The sequence below is a fragment of the Peromyscus maniculatus genome, chromosome 12 (assembly GCF_049852395.1).
Source record: "Peromyscus maniculatus bairdii isolate BWxNUB_F1_BW_parent chromosome 12, HU_Pman_BW_mat_3.1, whole genome shotgun sequence".
NCBI lineage: Eukaryota > Metazoa > Chordata > Mammalia > Rodentia > Cricetidae > Peromyscus > Peromyscus maniculatus.
The window spans coordinates 35,248,509-35,262,300 of NC_134863.1; the positions used below are offsets into that span (position 1 = coordinate 35,248,509).

Here is a 13,792-nt window from a genome sequence, read left to right on the forward strand (position 1 = left end):
GGGCCAGAGCAAAGTCTAATTATGTGAAATCTCAGGGTTTCATAAGTAGGCAAACAGTCGACAAACATTTAGTAGTGAAATACTTTATATCTGTCCTATTCATAGAGGATCCTGTAAATCCTCCTTAAAATTCAGATATTTCCTGGCTGTAAGGGGAAATGAAACCCTACTTAATTTAATCAGATTGAAAAATTAGACTTTTGAGCAGCTTTTTTTTTTTAGTTTTTACATTTAATGTTTTTTATTCTTTGATGGTTTCACAAATATATGCATCTTAATCATGTTCACCCCACTCATTCCTTCTCTCCACCCACCCTCCTGCCCCCCAGTATACCTTGGCCTCACCGTTTTTCACTTCTTGCTCTGTTGTTACTTGTCAGAAGATTCTGGCATTCTATGGACTGGAGTGCCGCCAAATGAACAGAAACAGCTGAAGTTTTCTTGTCTTAACAGTTCACTTTTAAAAATCATCTCTCAAGTGTTTCTGTGAACCATCGTGATAGAAAAACACCTGAATTTGTAATGTATCCTTTCCAGTAATAGTGAAACTGAGCAAAGTTGTTGCTTTTAGTAGTGAAAAGTAACGACACTAACACTTACTTCTGTGTTTTAGAAGAAGGAAAGCGAACCATAGAGGTGTCTGTTCCAGGAGTGGAGGCTCCAGAGAGTTCGAAATGCAACACCGGGTCTCCTGTCAGTGTGATCAGTTCAAGAAGGTAGGGCTGCAGCCTCAGCAGTGTCTGGGTGCTGCCCTCTCTGTGCCCAGCATCTGTCTAACAGGTTCAGGAGAAGCCGTGTCCCAGGGCAGACACACTGACTAGCAGCACCGTGGGAGTCCGACTCTCACCTTCTGAAGAGCTCTTAGGTGCAGGAGAGAGGAATTAAGAAATGATAGATAGAGAGACCTAGCCGACAAGAAGAAAGACAGAAACACCGGATAGCTTTGGTCAGTACCCACCAGCCTTGTCCTTATTGAAAAGGGCTCTTTATAACAATGCCAAGGGGTGGGGCAAAAGACCTCCCCCTTGCTAGATCAAAGCACACCACACAGCCAAGTGTAGAGCCTTCCAAACACCTGGTAACCACGCCTGTGGCCAAGTCATCTCCTTAGGCAGCCCTGCTGGGTAAAGCAAGCTCAGATTCTCTGACCTTGAGTAATCTGGGCCCCCACAGAACACAAAACTGATTGGCCAAGATGAGCCACATGAGGTAAGTGGGTCGGGAAGGAGTTCCCAGGCTTTTCTGTCTCCACCCAGAATCCTCATGTTGTACCACACATGTAGCTGGAATTTTCTTTGGGCTGCCAACCGGCTCCCTAATAAAGACACGGAGACTTACCATTAATTATGAATGCTCGGCCTTAGCTTTGGCTTGTCCCATGAGCTCTTTTAATTTAATTTAACCCGTTTCTATTCATCTATGTTTTGCCTTGGGTTTTTTTTTTTTTTTTTTTTAACCTTTCTTTTGTTCTGTATGTCCTGCTTTCCTGCTTCCTCCATGTCTGTCTGTCTGGCCCCTGGCATCTCCCTGGTGTCTCTCTTTTTCTTCCCCACTCCCGAGCCTAAATTCCTCCTCCTCCTCCTCCTCCTAACTCACTCTCCCTGCCTGGAAGTTCTGCCTTGCTTCCTTGCTCTTGCTGTTCAGCCTTTTATTAGACCAGTCAAGTGCCTTAGGCAGGCAAGGTAAACCAGCAAGACATCTTTACATAGTTAGAGAACTATTCCTCAACATAACACATGCAGCACGTCTTTACATAGTTAAACAAAGGCAACACATCTATGCATAATTAAATGTTCCACATGTCCCCCTTCTTGTCTAAGTAAAAAGAAAGCTTTTGGTTTAACATAGTAAGACTATATACAATAAGAACAGTTACCAAGTAAGAATTACATTTATAATACCCAACCCATTTGTATTTGGCAAATTCAGAGAAAATACTCCATTATCAATATGCAAAAATCTATGCCAATGTAAAATATTTGAGATTAACAATTGCTTTTTAGTTTAAAGTAGATTCAATAATCGACCCTTTTATGCCATCCTTTCCATATCCTTCTTTTCAGAATGAGATCCTTGAATCCAACTTACCTTGCTTAGTTTCCTCCCTTACCTTAGTTGCAATAACAATTTGCAACCAATCCCCCTAATGATGATAAACATCCATAATCCATTGAATGACCACAAACCACCCACTCCACCTCTTCGGAATGTGGGTGTCGTGTTCTCTAGACTGCTTCCTGCTCTCTTGGGCAGTGGTATCTTTAGGGGACTCTGAGAAAATTGAGATAATGGTCAAGTCCTGGGAAAGCTAGCTGTATTGTTTTGTTTAGTCTCTGTGTGATGGGAAAGTGTAGAGCTTACCTGAAGTCTTAGCTGGAGTAGTCTGTGAGGCTGGACCATCTCAACTAGCAGCTTTGAAGTTGTTCTGGATGAAGACTTTTGTTGAAACTGCAACAAAGGCATTCTGAGAGGCTGGGTCACCTGGGCTACTTGTCTTTATTGGTGTCTGGTCCTTTTCTTTTCTGAACACACATAAACCTTTAAAGGTAACATATATCTGCATTAACCCAAGTATGGAATGTGCAGTGTGCACAAGTCATTTAAAGATGTTAGTAATAGAAGAAACTTAGAGATGGAGGTGAGGGTACACAAGAATGCTATACTTCCACTCCGTCTGTAAAGCTAAACTACTCTAAGTGGTAAACTACTAGTTATAAGTTTTAGGCCGATGGAGTGTTGCGAGTGGTTTACCTCATTTGGACCTGTCCCCAAACCTTTCTCCAATATTGAGAACTGTTCCCATAATTGTTGATGGCTAGTGGTAATACCTCACTCTCTGTTCATTTCTCATGGATAGATCTTCAGGGGCTACTAGTAATTCTTGTTCTCCGCTAAATGCCACCTCAGGAAGTGGGCGATTCACACCTGTTAATCCAAGAACAAAGGTACGTTATAAAATAAGATCACTGTGTAGGGTCAAGAGTGTGAGGGTGGAGGTGACTAACTTCCATTCTTAGTTATTATTCCTGTTGTCTTTAACATGATAGAAAATTCCATGGAGAAAAGAAATACTATAATTTGTCTCTCTATTTGAAAAGCGATACATTCATTTTGTCTTCTAAGGTAATTAAGAAATAAGTTAAAATTTGATAGGATTCCAAGTGTCTTCCAAGACTAGGAATTATTGGTGTCAGGCCTGCCTCCCAAGTGCCATGATCTTGAGGGGCTCATAGGTATGAGGTATTGGTCCTGCTGCTGTTGGTGTGACTGGGTGGAATTCGGGATAGCCAGAGACCTGTGGCTGGTTCTTTATCCCAGTGTGCCATGTCTGAGGGCCTCTGTTAGACAGGTAACAACACAGAGGATAAATGAATGCCTTGGACATTTTCATATGTTCTGGTTTGCTCCAGAACTGTTTTATATTTACATTTACAGTTTATTCAGATTTTTTCACAGAAGGCATTTTTATATGTGTTGATAATATATGTGTTTATCATAGGAAATTATAAGAATATCTTTAGAATTGTAAAAGTTGTTTTTTTTCCAGAGATAAGCCAGTAACAGATATGGGAAAATCATTAGATCACAGAGTGGAGGCACACAGCCCAAACGAAGTAACTGCCTTAGTTAGCTTCCCCAGCTGCCTAGAATGAAAAATTTGTCCTTTCTGATTCTTAGATTCTGAGAAGCTGAAAGTTATCTTTTGATATAGTTACCGTTCATGGAACTTCGTATCATTTAATTTACTAAGCTCCAATAACCTTCTTTTCATCATGTTTAAAATCGTACCTGTGGTTTGAATAAATGTTGGATTTCTCCTTTTGAAAGATAGGGCTCTTTTTAGGGCGCCTGCTGAGCAGGCAGCCAGCTGTTTGGTTATCTCCGTGGGGCAGAAGCCTTGCCAGGAGAGGTGACGCTCCAGTGCCACCCAAGGCACATGGTGACTTCGTTGAATGTGCTTGGTGGAAATGTCTGTGACTCCAGTGGGCTCGAGTCTAACTCCTCTCCGTGTCTCTGTCCGACAGACGGAAAAGCAACATGAAGAAGGCTGGTTCGCTCTCTCCGCCCACATGTCCTAGAGAAGATGAATTGGGGCGTGCCTCAGTGACTCATCCCTCCTTCCCTTTCCTCTTCGTGGAGCCTCTTTTCCAGTTGTGACATTTTCTTTAGATAAAACCTGCAGAGATATCCTGTATTAATGGAAACAAGGAAAAGAACAATTATTTTTAATATTTTACCTTTTCAAATGGGTTTTTCACAAAGGATCTAACCTATGAATTTCCTGTGAATAAAACTTTGTAAGAAAATTTAAGTTTTATATTTGATTGACCTTGTTAAACTTTTTAGTAATACATTGTTACCCTTGTCATTGCTGTTGAAGGTTTTGTTTTTGTTATTGTTCAGTACATCTTAAATGTGGATCATCTTCCCAGAAGAACTAAATTGCTTTATGTATAACTTATAATAAATTTTTTCTGGCTTTCAGAAAAATGTGATAAGTTCTTTTCTACTATCCATCATTCCAAATTGAATGTACAACTTTAAAAAAACAAAAGGCTGAGGCTGTGGGGTATACCTATAATCCCAACATTCAGAAACTTGGGGCAGGAGGCTCTCTAGTATATGATGTGTTCCATGCCAGCCTGAGCTATGTAGAGAACCCTGTTTCAACAAAAGAACAGGTGGGCATATGGATGGTTGCTTATTTCTCTTAAGTGACAGTGGCTATGTGTTTAATGATACTGGCCATAATGTTCAAATATCTAAATGCAGTACATTGATTTAATGATAATGTTAGAAAAAGAAATATAAAAACTGTTCACAGTTTTCCTTAAATCACCCGAAATGGGTTTTCTGTCATGAACTGACTGGTTCTCGGTGTTGGCTTCTATTTCCGGTTTATTTCAGTGATGTCTGCATGCTGTGACGGGAATTTCCAACTTCAGTGAGATGGGAGGGGGAGAGCATCACACTCAGGCGACCCTGAGTCCCCAGACTTCCCCTTCCTCCCTCTGCAGTTGAGAACCATGTTCTAGGAATCTCCCTGTGTAGCTCTCTCCTGGGCTTCTCAGTTGCAACCAAAAGTGAAATTATTTTCTTCTAGCACTGATGAATCTGTGTGAAGTCTGTATTTCTTCTGTTTTTCGCAGATTTTTTTCTACTGGTTTTGTACCGTTTACAACTTACTTAAATCCTTTTAAATCTTTGCCCGAGATAAGACCATTTGGGTGCTACTCCCCACCCCACCCCCTGAAAATTTAACTCACCTGCTTGCTTTGCAAAGGTGGATTTTTTTTTTCATGTGGGTGTGGCATCTGTGTGGGGATGTTCCTGTCTGTGTGAGCTTGCATGCATGTGCACATGTTCATGTTCCTGTGAAAGCCCAGAGGTTGAAGTTGGATGTCTTTCTGAATTGCTCTTCACCATAGATACTGATGCCGAGCTTGGCGCTCACTAGTTCGGCTAGTACAGCCAGTCAGCTTGGAGAGCCAACATGTTACCTGGAAACTGTGTGGGGGCTGGGGATCTGAACTCTGCTCCTCATGCTTGCGTGGCAAAGGCTTCAGCCACTTAACAATCTCCCTAACCCCATGAATCATTATATATATATATATAATATATATATATTCTTAGCAATTTTATCCATTTATACAATGTGTTTTGATCTTGTCCATCCATCACTATCTTCCTCCAGCTCTCCCTAGTGTCTTTTTCATCCTGTCTTTCTCCCTGCTTCATGTTTATTTTGTGTCGTCACTAACCCGAGCCAATTATTGCTGCCCAGATGCTCGTGAGTGAGGGACATGGGCATGGGCAACTTACCACTGGCCGAGTTCCCCAAAGGAGAGTTAGTCTTTTCCTCAGGAGCAGCAACTGCCCACAGCTCCTCCACCAAGAGTGGAGCCTCAGGGCCTCTTCCTGGTCTGCTGGGATTTTGTCCGGCTTGATCTTGTACAGGTAGCCACAGCTGCCAGGAGCTGATGTGTGCATCAGCATGTAATGTCTAGAAGTGAACAGACAGTTCACTGCTTCCCTCCGTACCCAGTACTCTTTCTGCCCTTCTTCTGTGATGCTCCCTGAGCCCTGGATGGAGAGGTGTGGTTGATACAGACGGTTCTTCTGCAGCTGAGCACTCACACTTAAACACTAGTCTTCAGCAGTGTGGTCTCGCCATCTAGTTAGGGTGTGCAAACAATGGCATAGAAATAGCCTGTTACCTCCCTGACCTGTCTTGTAGAGGTTATCCTGGGCTAGCACTGAGATTTACATTTAATAACCTGTGCCTTCTGGGAACAGCATTGTTCACCCATGAGTACCTTCTTTGATACATATTTTTCTTTATGTTTTTCTAGCTTTAGCCCCCCCCTTAAAAGCCATTATTCTCAATTTGAATACCTTAGATTTTTATTCCTCTTAATGTTGTGTGTGTGTGTGTGTGTGTGTGTGTGTGTGTGTGTGTGTGTGTGTAGGAAACAGTCATTAACAAGTTAAACCATGAAAAATAATTCTGTCAATATGTTCGACCTCTTCGTTTTCATCTAATCCTTTGAGCTGGAATTATACACAGGACCCACCTTAGAACAGAGTTCATCTCTGGAGTTACCCACTCCCTGTTTGTACTTTCCTATATGCTTTGAGGACAATCTTTCTGGGTATATAGGTTCCCCCTGGAAGCTTGCTATACTGTGGAATGCTCCTAACTAGCACTCTTATTCATTAGAACAGAAATTCTGGAAACAAACTGTCCAAATATGGTAGAGTGCCTTGGCTGTACTGTCAAGAGCCCGGCCTTCTGGACCGGCCACAGTTTGGGCTGACTGGGCTCATTGCCCCGTGGTTGCAGTCCAGCTCGTACAGCTCCAAAGGTCTCATCCACATTGGAAACAGTATTGTCAGCAGTGGCTGTTTCCTTTTCATCACTGAAGAAAAACCTTCCTAGAAGTCTCTAGACTACAAGGAAGTTGGGGGTGGGGTGTGGGGGTGGGACTTAGTAAAACTGGAATCCTAGAAACAAAGGAGAGAATAGATTGGTGCCTCAATGAGCTAGATGATGACTGGTAATGACCTTGAGTCATTCCCTCATGGAAGCAAGTGAGGCGTCCTGCCCAGCCAAGAGTGGTGGGCTGTGAACTTGAAGGCGTGCTTCGGAGGGATGTGCATCCTCTGAGGTCAGACCTTGTCAAGCGCTACACGTGGGATTGCCGCTGGCTGCCTGGCTTCACCTTCTGTGAACTTTACACATAATGGGAGACCCCTGTTCTGGGCCACTGGGGACACTGATCACTGAGTAAGGGTAGGGGCGAGATGTCTGACCTCAGAGCATTGTCTCTATGCCACAGGGGAGGATAATAGAGAATAATATTTGCTCTTAAGTAGAGGCCAAGTAATTAATACTTTATCAAAAGATGTCAAAAGAGTATTTGTTGGAATACAAATTAAAATATTGCCCTGTTAGAATCCTGGCGCCCCTTTCTCATGGGTTAATAGTCCCTCTTCAATCTTAGGGTTCAAGTTGGCATTATCTATTTGAAAACTGTATCTGACTTTTAAAATTACATGGGTCACTTCCAACTTTAAATGCTGTAATTAACATACAGTTTACGTACAGTGGAATGTGTAGACGTTAATCAATCTTAGGATATGTATGAAGGCACAGGACAGTTGTACCAATCCAGGTGCCCCTTTGTGACTCTCTCTGTTAGTTGTCCCCGCCCCCTGTACACCAGTAGAAAACACTACAGGTGTGGCTCTTACCACCATAGGTTATTTTAGAATTTCATATAAATGGAGTCATTCAGAACATACCTTTGTTTTGGCTGCTCACATTCAGCGTGATTTTGAGATTGATCCATGCTGTGTGTGTGTCAACAGATAAACCTTGTATTGCCTGTTCGTGTTTGATTGTATGACCGTGTGGTAGTTTCTGCACTTGGTGTCCGGACACCAAATGCCTGGCTTCGTTCCCAGCTTTAAGCTGTTACAAATAAGCCAACCATGGAGGAGGAGGAGCAAACATTTTATTTGTCTTGGACACAAAACTAGAAATGGAATTGCTGCTTTACATGATAGTGTGTTTGACTTTAAGAAACTTTCTGTAGCTATCAAATACTGGAGAGAAATAAAATGTGGCTTATTCATACAATAGAATATTATTAAGACATAAAAATGAATGAGAAACTGACAGATTAAATGACTTTGGTGAACCTTCATAATTTCATTTGTAGATCTTTCCATTTCTAAGTTATAAATACATTTGGGGTTATAAATTATAAATGTACTGCCTCCTGTCAACATTGTATACTTCTATTTGATGATTCCTGTGTCAAATATTATATGGAAATGTTTCCAAGTATTTTCTGTATTAACTGTGAATGAATAGAACAAAATAAATTGCCTGTGATGGAAAAAAAAAAAAAGAAACTTTCTGACATTCCATTTTTACACTTTCCCTAGCAACATGTGCGTGCTCTTGTTACTCCTAATCTTACTCAATATTTGACCAGCCTTTTTACCTTTTCCGTGGCTGAGTTATGACATCTTAATTTGTGTTTTCATCCGTGATAGTGATGCCTCATTTACTCTGTTCATTGGTATTTGTAGACATTCTTTCATAAAGGAACTTCAAAAGTTTTTGTTGGGTTATTTGCCTTTTTATTGAAGACGGGAGCTCTTTATTTATTTTATATACAACTCCTTTGTCTGATACATGCGTTGCAGATTTTGAAAAAAAAAAATCCCCGAGAGTTGAACCTCACAACACAAAACCTTATTTACTCTTTAAAAGCTGACAGAGATGTAGCTTTAGTTTATCTGTCTTCGATGTTGATGTAGCTGGCAAGCTGCCTTCCCTCACTAAGACCACCTCCACTTTAAGAGTTTTGTTTTTAGTTGGCAAGTAACTGGCTCGGGACCCTTTGGTCGCTTTGGAAAGTTGGGCAAGTACCTTTGAAAGTGCTCAGTCATTTGGATCATAAACTGTTAGAATGCTAGGCTTGTTTCCTAGAGAGAGGTAGGTCGCAATAGCATCCCCTGGGAAGACGCCAGTCTGCCACAACACCCCTGCTCAGTTTAGGAAAAGCCCTGGGGCATGCTGCGCATGCGCCCAATAGCTTGTTGGTCTCCTCCCCCCCAGAGCACCAGCCAGACTGAGTGGCGTTGCTGTGGCAACCGCAGTAAACGGAGTCCTTGGGCAGGTGTGGCTAGAAACCAGCTGCGGTCGTGAACACCTCTGGTAAGTGAGCTCCAGCAGCTGGGCTGTCCACATGAGTCCGCGTTAAATCTGGTAGCGACCCAGAGAGCAGTGAACCCGGCTTGAACTTTTAGGTGGAACTAGTGTGGTCCAGTTTCCCTGGAGCACTTTCCTGGTCCTCCTATGGCAGTTCAAAGCCAACATTTAAGGCAACCAGTGCATGCTAGACACGGGCACAGCTCCTGCCTGCAAGGAGCTGGCAATGCGGGGCAAGAGGCAGCCAGGCAGCCGGCGAGGAGTTAGATCACCACGGAGGGAGGAAGAGAGACTGCTGGGAAAGTGCCCGGGGTCAACAAAGCCACCCCTACCCTCTCTTAGCTGTGAGTCTTGTCAAGGAGACCCATCTGCACTAGCTTCCTTATCACTAAAAAAATGGCGTGCTTACCTCCTGGGGTTCGTGTTAGGGGTGGAGGCCAAGGTAGGCCAAGTGCTTAGCATCTAGGGAGTGCACCTAAATGCTGATAACAGGCAGAGGCGGTACGAAGCGAGTGTGCAGTGTATGTGTATGCGCTTAGCCATGAGTTGTCTTACTTGCCTACTTAGTAAGACACTGGAGGAAGGGGCTGAAGAGGGAGTGGGAACAGAGGGGGGTGTGACGGATGGTCTAGAATCCCACAGTGAAGGGCTTTTATGCCATGCTGAGTGTTTGCACAAGAACTCAGAGTTCTTGCATTCTCTTGTGACGGAAACAGAATCCCTCGATGCTTTAAACAAGAGTGGCACACTGAGAGCTCTTTCAGGAATCCAAAGGGCAAGACAGAAAACAGATTAGAAGGCTAGCAAGAAGGCTCCATGGGTTAAGGCACTTGTCCCCAGGCCTGACCTGTGTCCCATCCCTGGCATCCTCATGGTAGAAGGAGAGAACCAACTTCCACAAAGTTGTCTTGTGACTGCCATACATGCATCACCCCCACACAAATAAAATATAAATAAATGTAACAAAAAGTTCCATTTAAAAGGTTTTATTTATTTTTATTTTATGGGTTAGAGTCTTTGAATGTATGTCTGTGTACCACATAGGCTCACGGAGAGCATAAGAAGGACTTGGATGCCCTGGGACTGGTGTACAGACAGTTGTGAGCTGCCATGTGGGTGCTGGGAATTGAACCCCGGCACTCTGGAATAACAGCCAGTGCTCTTAACTGCTGAGCCATCTCTCCATTCCAACCCCCATGAGAAAAAAAAATTAAAGATAAAATGGATTAGAAAACAGAGAAGCTGTTTGAGGCCATCCATGGTGATGAGCAGTCAGCTAGAGCAGGCATGGGGTGAGGGGAGGGTGGATTCAAAAGTCTTCGGAGCTGGACAGCTGGTAACAGGTCTTGGAAATGGATTGTGTGAGATGGGGAGCAGGAAGGCATTCAGTGACTAACTGCTCTTCTGTCTCACTTACACAACCATGATCATGGTATCTGCCTCATGTTTTAAAAACAGGTGAGATAAAGTGTGTAGAAATTTTTAGAACTGTCCTTGGCATCAAATAAGCACCAAAGCAATAAGCAAGCAAGCAAACAAACAAACAAACAAAAAACCGCCACAAACTATTGTTATATTTCACAAGATAAAGCCAAAATTGAGTTGGTTTTCTACATCCGTTACTGGTCATTTAATATGATCAGCTCCGGCACACTGCAGAGATAGTGTTTGAGATTGGGGATTGAAGATCTGGCCCTCGGCTCTGGTGACTGAATCTGAGCAATGTTACCTTGTGGAGTCCTGTGTCTGGCTTCCAGCCAATCTTTTAGGAACACAGCACCATTGAGAACTGTTACTTTCCTTACATTTTCTTAGGGTTAACTCAAAACTCGACAGTCTAGTTAATTAGTTGGTCAAAAGAATTGGCTATAGGCTGAATCTAATAAAGGGAGACTTAACAATCATTCTGCAAATAGATTTCCAAGCCTAGTTAGTCTCTACTGGTTTATTAAGTAGGATGTGGTAGAGAACACACACAAAAGGACTGGTCATTCTCATTGTTATATACTGGCTTAGATGAGTCAACATATGGTAATTCTGTCTGTCCCGCCAAAGATAAAACCTTAGGTTGTCTTAAAGGAATGATGCGAATGTCTCCGGCCAGTGAGGTGATGAGGTAAGCTGATGACTTCTCACTTAGGGCACGTGTCCAGAAGGGAAGATGGGAAAAAAAAATCTAGGAAGGTAAAAATTTTGAGGAAATATCTAAAACATTGGCAATGTATTTATCTAATTTTTTTCCAAGACAGGGTTTCTCTGTGTAACAACGCTCTGGCTATCCTGGAACTCACTCTGTAGATGAGGCTGGCCTCAAACTCACAGAGATCTGTCTGCGTCTGCTCCCTGAATGCTGGGATTAAAGGCATGTGCCACCACCAGGCTATTTATTTAATTATTATAACTTTGAAAAAAGTTCAAATTATGTCATTGAGGAATAATTAAAAGAATTGGGGTGCTTCCTCTGAGAAAGGGGAATATCTGATGGAAAGCTAGAGCAACCTCTAATTATAAGAAAAAACAAAAGTCAAATGGTTCCACGCTGGAGAGAGAGAGAGATTTGAGCATAATTTAAAGTGTACTAAGATCTAGAGCTGAACTCTAACAGAACAGGCCACAATCTTAGCTGAACTGTTGACTGGAAGATGATTGGCCATATCTTAAAATGTTCCCTATCTTCACTTATTTGAAATCATATTTATTATTAATAATCTCCTCCACTATTTACAACCCCATGGCCATGTGCCACTTACCATTCATTTTTATTCTTTCAGAATTCATCAATATAAAATTCATAAAATGTATTTTGAGCATCTTCACCCCTCCCCCAACTCTTCCCAGATCCATCTCTACCTCCCTACCTCCCATCTCTTTGTTCTCTTCTTATTTTATTTTTAAACCCACTGGGTCCGAGTGGTGCTGCTCCTACACTCTTAGATGTGTGGCCTTCTGCTGGAGCCACACACGGTTCTCCAAGCATAGCTGCTGGACTCACTACATGTACTCTACTGCCCTCAGGTCTGTGATGTAGGCACCACATTTTGAGAAGAGAATACTGAGTACAGAGATGCTGAATACTTAACATTTCCTGTTTAAACCCAGTTAGACTGAATCAGAAGCCAATATTCGCAGCCTGGCCAACACCGTAGACTGCTTTTCTAATATTGCTGGACCGGATGTGAATGTGTCCCCTTTACTGGATAAAATGCTGCACTAGGTAAAACTTCTTTCTGGACCAGTGAGATGGCTCAGCAGGTAAAAGCACTGGCCCCCAGATGGACAATGCAAGCCAGAGGACCTAGGCTCCATCCCTGTAACCCAAAAAGTGTGAGAACTGACTATGCTAAGCTGTTCTTTGATCTTATTTAGAGACGGCTCTCACTGTGTTGCAGAGGCTGGCCTTGAATTCTTGGGCTCAGAAAATAGTCCTCCCTCAGGCTGTTGAGTTGCTGGGACTATGGGGCACGGAAGCATGACTACCTTCTGATCATAGTTACTGAGTTTCACCTGTGTTAAAGAAGCGCCATTAGTTCTTAGCATTAGTTCTTATACCTGGCTGCACAAAAGTTTGCCTGGCAAATGAGAGTCTGCTAATTCTATGTTTTTTCCAGGTTACTCTGCAGTGCAGTCAGAGTTGAGAACTATAGACATCATACGCCATATACACACACATACATACATATATATGGACAAATAGTAACTATAGACATTATACACTATATATACACATGCACATACATACATATATATGAACAAATAGTAGCTATAGACATTATACACTATATATACACATACACATACATACATATATATGAACAAATAGTAGCTATAGACGTTATACACTATATATACACATACACACACACATATGGACAAATAGTAACTATAGATGCTACACATTTACATATACATGTATATACACAAGGACAAAAAGATTAAGGACCATGCTTGTTGCCCAAGCTGGGATGTGAACCCAATTCTCTTTGGCTTCAAAGAGGTGAAAGTGTAATCTCCCAATCTGTTTGTCCTAAAAAACACAAAGCAAAATAAACAAATAAAAGCCCTAAATACCACTCTGCTCCACAAAAGCAGTCCGGCTAATGGATTCCAGGAGTCTGTTATACCTGGTCTGTTCACAGGCATCTTACAAATCCTCCATCATCCTCTATAACTCAGGAAAGATAAGAATGATCCTGGGGCTGGGCGGGAGTGGCGCACCCCTTTAATCCCAGCACTCGGGAGGCAGAGCCAGGCTGATCTCTGGAGTTCGAGGCCAACCTAGTCTACAGAGCGAGATCCAGGACAGGCACCAAAATGACACGGAGAAACCCTGTCTGGATAAAATAAAAAAAAAAAATGATCCTAGGTTGTTGGTTTTTTCCCCCTCTCACTATTGCTAGTTGAGATTACTGTGTGAAGTCCCTGGGTTCTAGAATTTTCTTCTATACTCTACACAACCTGACACTGACTGGATTTGTGATACTAATCTTTATTTTGCGGTAGTGTTGGCCATGTGAGGAATACATTATTCATGACAGCACAGAAAGCCATGTGATGCTTTTGTCCTTG

The 13,792-nt window shown here is 42.4% G+C and overlaps 2 protein-coding genes and 1 long non-coding RNA gene across 9 annotated transcripts in view; 2 read left to right on the forward strand and 1 right to left on the reverse strand.

The window, feature by feature from the left end:
* Spice1 (spindle and centriole associated protein 1) overlaps window positions 1-4,491 on the forward strand; it is a 47,878-nt gene extending 43,387 nt beyond the window's left edge. For all 6 annotated transcript variants that reach the window (XM_006975771.4, XM_076548876.1, XM_076548877.1 and 3 more), the window contains 3 exons: window positions 614-716; window positions 2,858-2,945; window positions 4,026-4,491. In XM_006975771.4, the coding sequence (XP_006975833.1) occupies window positions 614-716; window positions 2,858-2,945; window positions 4,026-4,079 (245 nt within the window). In that variant the 3' untranslated portion in view covers window positions 4,080-4,491. The remainder of the gene's footprint in view (window positions 1-613; window positions 717-2,857; window positions 2,946-4,025) is intronic.
* On the reverse strand, window positions 601-4,030 carry LOC143268123 (uncharacterized). Its single transcript, XR_013043751.1, has 2 exons — window positions 3,790-4,030; window positions 601-2,925 (listed from the first exon to the last, which is right to left on the reverse strand). It is a non-coding gene; the product is annotated as an uncharacterized LOC143268123 (long non-coding RNA).
* Window positions 4,492-9,140: 4,649 nt separating the features above from the next.
* Cfap44 (cilia and flagella associated protein 44) overlaps window positions 9,141-13,792 on the forward strand; it is an 84,540-nt gene continuing 79,888 nt past the window's right edge. For both annotated transcript variants that reach the window (XM_006975800.4, XM_076548880.1), the window contains exon 1: window positions 9,141-9,232. The gene's annotated coding sequence lies outside the window, so the exon portion shown is untranslated. The remainder of the gene's footprint in view (window positions 9,233-13,792) is intronic.